Source organism: Lactuca serriola, chromosome 4, assembly GCF_051521515.1.
Source record: "Lactuca serriola cultivar US96UC23 chromosome 4, Lser_US96UC23_V15, whole genome shotgun sequence".
NCBI classification, from domain to species: Eukaryota; Viridiplantae; Streptophyta; class Magnoliopsida; order Asterales; family Asteraceae; genus Lactuca; species Lactuca serriola.
The window spans coordinates 301,325,418-301,331,294 of record NC_136411.1 but is presented as its reverse complement, the minus strand read 5'-3'; the positions used below and the strand labels follow the sequence as shown (position 1 = coordinate 301,331,294).

Below are 5,877 nucleotides of genomic sequence, written 5' to 3'. Positions count from 1 at the left end.
ATAGGGTTTTCAACCCGTAGTAATACAATTATTATATTTAATCATCAAACAATCAATCCAATTACCCACCCCCATTATCTCCATTTATTTCTTAAAGATTTACCCTAAGAACCGATTATCCTTCTCACATTCATTCCTAAGGATTGACCTAAGGAATTGGCACAAAGTTTAGTGCTGCCAAGGTTCTTAGATTACATCTGGTGAACACGTAGTTTAAATCGTCTAGTAAACACTCAGTTTTAAAATATGCAATGAACACCTAGTTCAGAAATACCTAATGAACACATAGTCCAAAATTTCTCTATGAATACGATCTCCTAACAAACACATAGTCCAAAAGTGCCTAGTGAACACAATCACTTAATGAACATAGAGTACAAAAGCACCTGGTGAACCCAATTACCTAATGAACACAGAGTACAAAAACACCTGGTGAACCAAATCACCTAATGAACACAGAGTACAAAAACACCTACAGGCTACGAGCCTATTAACGTTCCAATGGACTATTTAGAATAGTCTGTGGTTGTCTCGGATGACTAGATCATCTTAAACATCGAGACCTATCATCATTTTATTTCATCATACATCAACTATTTCATCTACCCATGTTCTACCCAACATATTTTGTAGATATTAAATACATATACGATTTAAATCATTTAAAACCTGTACAAAACATTCATTCAACACTCATCTCAAATAAACAAACAATATATCAACACATAGTCGCAACTTGGACGTCATCAGGCGCGTAGTCACAACTTGGGTCTATCAGGCTCTGAAGGGTCAAATCACCGAGTTCACGTCGTGAACCCTGTCACAGGGTTGTGGTTCGTGCCCTGAACTTCAAAAAATCATATCTTTCGCATACGAGCTCCGTTTTCGACGTTCTTTATATCCACGTGTAGGTGAGATTATGCTCTACAACTCTCGTTTAGATTTTGTCGGCTAATTTTGACTTTATTTTTAATATTATATTTTTAGTAGGCCGAGACAGGAAAAGTTTGTTAACAAATCATAATTTCTTCATCCGACGTCTGTTTTCGTCTGTCTTTTTACCGTTAAACTACTATTAACGAGATCTTCGATTCTCGTTTAGATTGTTTCGACCAGAAACCACTCGATCTCATATTCGAACTTTGGGCTGCATACTGCTAAGCTGAAACTTAGAAAAATCATAACTTCCTCATGCGAAGTTAGATTTGGACGTTCTTTTTATGCACGCTCTCAGTTTAACGTATCCTAGGACTTTCGTTTAGATCACTTAGGCCAAAAATCGCTCTATCGTAAATTCACTATTTACGTCACGCTGTGTCGTGCTGGCTCTGTCGCGAAACTTCGACATGTCATAACTTATTTGTTATAACTCGGATTTCAACATTCTTTATATATCCGGAATCCTTGTCACGACCACTACAATTTAGTTAAGATTATTCATTCTAGATAATCTTCTATCAAAAAGTCATTTTTGATGCTTATCGTCTCTAAATTGACTAGCCCGGATCTACGGGCGTTACAATGTCAATGTTGTTTATCTATCTACCAACCCGATTCAACATTAACGCACGAAATACATCGAGATTGACCTTCATTTTGTGCGTGATCATGTGGCGTTGGGTCACGTTCGTGTTTTTCATGTCCCTTTGCCGTCTCAGTATGCTCACATCTTCACTAAAAGGCTTCCGTCTACTTTATTTCTTGACTTCAGATCCAGTCTAAACGTTCGCACGAGAGCTCCCGTTCCGAATGCGGGTGGATGTTAACACTATTATTATACTGTATAGACATATAGTCCTTTATGTATTTAGCCCATTGTATTTGTTACTTGCCCACGTTGTAATGTTTGGTTATATTATAATTCGTGAAGGCTATACGCCTCCTTCATGAGAACTTTGTAACATAAAGTAGGAAAACACCAACTAAAAGACCATTTTAGGATCATTTTTGTAGTTTATTCTAAAATGTAAATAAGTGTAACTAGAGGGACCGTTTATTCAAATTGCGCTGCTTAACGAGTCAATGCTTAAATTCCCAACACTACACAGTGAGGTGAGAGGATCCAAACCTCAAGAACCCTAAAACCAAAGGAAGATAATATGGCGAATTTCTCCATCGCCACCGTCTTCGTTGCCTCGATCTCACTGTTACTTGCACTCACCCACTCATTTTCTCTCGAGAACCCTACGGATCGGCGCATTTTAGTGTTGGTCGACGACTTGGCTCTCAAGTCTTCGCACTCGATCTTCTTTAATTCTCTGCAGGCACGTGGATTTGAGCTCGATTTCAAGCTCTCCGATGATCCCAAGATCGCTCTTCAGAGATACGGGCAACATTTATATGATGGCCTGATTCTGTTTTCTCCCACCACTGAACGTAATTTCTCAATTTTATTGCTAACTTTGTCTTTCATTGGTGAATTTGGTGAAATGATAGCTTTGAATTGTTCCAGGATTTGGAGGATCTTTGGATGTGGCGGCTATTTTGGACTTCGTCGACTCCGGCAAAGACTTGATCGTTGCTGCCGATGCGAATGCGTCTGATTTGATCCGAAATATAGCCGCTGAGTGTGGAATTGATTTTGACGAGGTAGTCATTTTACACTCGTTAAACTGTGAAACAGATCATTTTAAGTCAATATTATGCAACTTGTAAAACTGTGAAGATGCTACCACCAATGGAGTTTGTGTTATGAGCATGAAACCAAATTTGTTTCTATATCACTCTTAAAGACGACAAGCTTTTTGGTCATAAGATTGAAACTAACATTGGTTATAGATATTAACTTGTTCATTTGCATGTTTTGACCAATGTGATGTTTTTCACAGGATCAATCTGCTGTGGTTATTGATCATGGAAGCTATGCTGTTTCAGAAACCGAGGGAGATCATACATTAATTGCTGCTGATGATTTTATTCAGTCTGATGTACTTTTAGGGAGTACAAAAATTGAGGTCAGTTAGTGTATTCAAATACTTTGTTCAGTGATTACTGTATTTATTCATTGATTCTATCACAGAAAGAAATGAAATATGCAATATAACCCTTGAAATACCAGACAAATAAAACCCACTCATTTTGAAATATAAAAAATATCTCTATCCCAATAAAAGAGTTACTTCACTAGTTCACTTCTAAGTGTCAAATAAGTAATTTCACTCTTCAAATTCAAAACACATCAAATGTTTTCTCATTTCTGTGTAATAAAGTTAAATTCTTTCATTCTTTGTTGCATGACACAGGCTCCTGTACTTTTCAAAGGAATTGGTCACTCTTTGAACCCAGCAAATAGCTTGGTAAGTTCAAGATTCATCATATGTTAAATTGTTTGTGAATCAGGGATGTATATGAATATGACCCTTTTACCCTTGGACTCATTTTACAGGTTTTGAAAGTTCTTTCAGCTTCTCCATCAGCATATTCTGCTAACCCAAAGTCCAAGCTGTCAAGTCCACCATCCCTTTCTGGATCTTCAATCTCATTGGTTTCAGTTGTTCAGGTACCCCCCCCCCCCCCCCCCCCCCCTTCTTATGTTATGTTTTTTTTTAAAGTATAAAGAAACCTTCTAATAATCTTTCTTTTGATATTGAAGGCAAGAAACAATGCAAGAATTGTGTTCTCTGGATCTTTAGATCTCTTCAGCAACAAGTATGCAATATTTCACAGTTTTGTGTCCAAACTTTTTAACCATTTTATATTTTTTGGTTGAAATTAAACTGGATGTTATGTTATGCAGATTCTTTAAATCACCAGTGCAAAAAGCAGGAAGCTCAAATAAGTGAGTGCATTTCCTATTTTCCTTACAGTAATAATAATATAATTATTTTTTTCAAATACCGATATTCTTCCATCTTTAATCTAATGGAAAAATGCAAAATTTGTAACAGATATGCAAAATCTGGTAATCAACAGTTTGCTACTGAGATTAGCAAATGGGTATTCCATGAAAGAGGTCATTTGAAGGTAAAATATCAAATACTAGTTTTTAATATTTTTATATTTCCTGTTCTTTTTTTTTTAATGTTTCATTTTATATATATATTTTTTTCTTGAATGTGAACAGGCTGTGAATGTTAGACACCACAGAGTTGGTGAGACTGACGAACCTTCTATCTATAGGATCAATGATGACCTGGTAATCTTTTTAATTTTATAGATGCTAATTTAGACTTTTTTTTATCTATAAATAAGTTGATTTTTTAATTAAATCTTATTATAAATGGTCTTAAGTAAATGATTCTGTAAATGAGTTTCATATTCTTTATTTGCAAAAGGGAAAACTCCATAAAAGTCCTTATATTTTAGCTTAATAATTGATTTAGTCCTTATATGTTTTTTATTCAATCAACTCCAAAATTCATTTTGACCCTTTTACACTTTTGGCCCAGATTTTAAATTTTATTACAAATTTGGTCCAAAGATTACATTTTTGGCCCGTATTTCAAAATTTTGTTACGAAATCATCCTAAATTTAGTTTTTTACATCTTTTTTCAAAATTTTGTTTCTTTTATGTTTTGTTTGTTATATAAGATCATATTTATACAAAAAAAAGGATTTATATTTATTTTCAAATGTGTATGTATAAACCAAACAAAAATATACAAAAAATGGAGATGAGTTTTGTTCTTTACTTCTATTCCATTTCCAGCCAACTGATTCCATGAAAATTTTTAGTTATATTAAATTCAATTAATTTCGTTTAACTAAAATAATAATTAATTAAAATATATCTTCAGGAATATTTGGTAGAGATTTATGAGTGGTCTGGATCAAGTTGGGAACCATATGTGGCAAATGATGTTCAGGTCCAGTTTTACATGATGAGCCCTTATGTATTAAAAACCATGTCCTCTAATAACAAGGTAAAATTTATTTATTTATTTATTTATATTAAAAGTTTTTAGCTTTTTTATTTAATTTAAATTTCTGTTTCTTTTTATATATTTGCAGGGATTGTATCTTGCATCCTTTAAGGTGCCAGATGTGTATGGTGTTTTCCAGTTTAAGGTTGAATATCAAAGACTTGGATACACTAGTTTGTCTCTTGCAAAACAGGTAATATTTAAATTACAATTTTACCCCTACATTTCAAAAAACAAATTTCACAGTATAAATAAAAAGAAAGAAACATTTATTTATTTATTTATTATTATTATTTTTTGCAGATTCCAGTTCGACCTTTCAGACACAATGAATATGAGAGATTCATTCCAACGGCTTTTCCATATTATGGAGCATCATTCTCTACGGTATTTTTATTAATATTTAATACATTTTATTTTCTCAAAATGTTAATGAAAAAAACGAGATTTTAATTTTTAAATTTTATCTTTGGTTGTTGCAGATGGCTGCATTCTTCATCTTCAGTTTTGTGTACCTTTACAGCAAGTAATGTTTTTAGGAGGGGTCTAATTTACAAAATTTAGAGTTGAATCAAGATACACTGCATTTTTAATGGTTGTAGTCGTAAAAATAGAAGAATTATATAAAAAAAAAGAAGGGAAATGGAACTTGTCTCCATTAATGATATATGAGATGACTTGTTTACTTGATTATTCGATGCATTTTTTCGATCTTGATGTTATGATATGGTTTAATACTTTAATTTCAAGATGGACTAATTTATATGCTGATAAGAAATAACAGTTGACACTCTCATTACCAATTGAACAAATTACTGAAATCGTCCATGTTGTTTGAAAAAATTTCACGTTTAGTCTATATTTTTTTTTGCACTCCGATCATCCCTACAGTTTGTTTTTGTTGCGTTTTTTTGTTGAGTGTATAGATAAAAAGACCACATGTGTTCCATTATCACTCTTATCACAATCACATAGAAAAAATTGACGAGGTTACCGGTTCATCAAGCTTGATTT

The 5,877-nt window shown here is 33.4% G+C and overlaps 1 protein-coding gene across 1 annotated transcript; it reads left to right on the top strand.

The window, feature by feature from the left end:
* Positions 1–2,042: 2,042 nt before the first annotated feature.
* Positions 2,043–5,556, top strand: DGL1 (dolichyl-diphosphooligosaccharide-protein glycosyltransferase 48kDa subunit family protein). Its single transcript, XM_079034729.1, has 13 exons — positions 2,043–2,376; positions 2,453–2,589; positions 2,829–2,954; positions 3,243–3,296; positions 3,386–3,499; positions 3,593–3,648; positions 3,737–3,778; positions 3,888–3,963; positions 4,064–4,135; positions 4,738–4,863; positions 4,952–5,056; positions 5,167–5,250; positions 5,346–5,556. The coding sequence occupies exons 1-13, from the start codon at positions 2,100–2,102 to the stop codon at positions 5,391–5,393; spliced, it is 1,317 nt and encodes a 438-aa protein (XP_078890855.1). The 5' UTR covers positions 2,043–2,099; the 3' UTR covers positions 5,394–5,556.
* Positions 5,557–5,877: the final 321 nt, after the last annotated feature.

What these genes read in the sequence shown, in the direction of transcription:
- DGL1 (XM_079034729.1), top strand. Translation starts at nt 2,100, where the DNA reads ATGGCGAATTTCTCCATCGCCACCGTCTTCGTTGCCTCGATCTCACTG. An exon ending in CATTGGTTTCAGTTGTTCAG is followed by an intron (nt 3,500 to 3,592) that starts GTACCCCCCCCC and finishes TTGATATTGAAG; the next exon opens with GCAAGAAACAATGCAAGAAT. An exon ending in ATAGGATCAATGATGACCTG is followed by an intron (nt 4,136 to 4,737) that starts GTAATCTTTTTA and finishes ATATATCTTCAG; the next exon opens with GAATATTTGGTAGAGATTTA.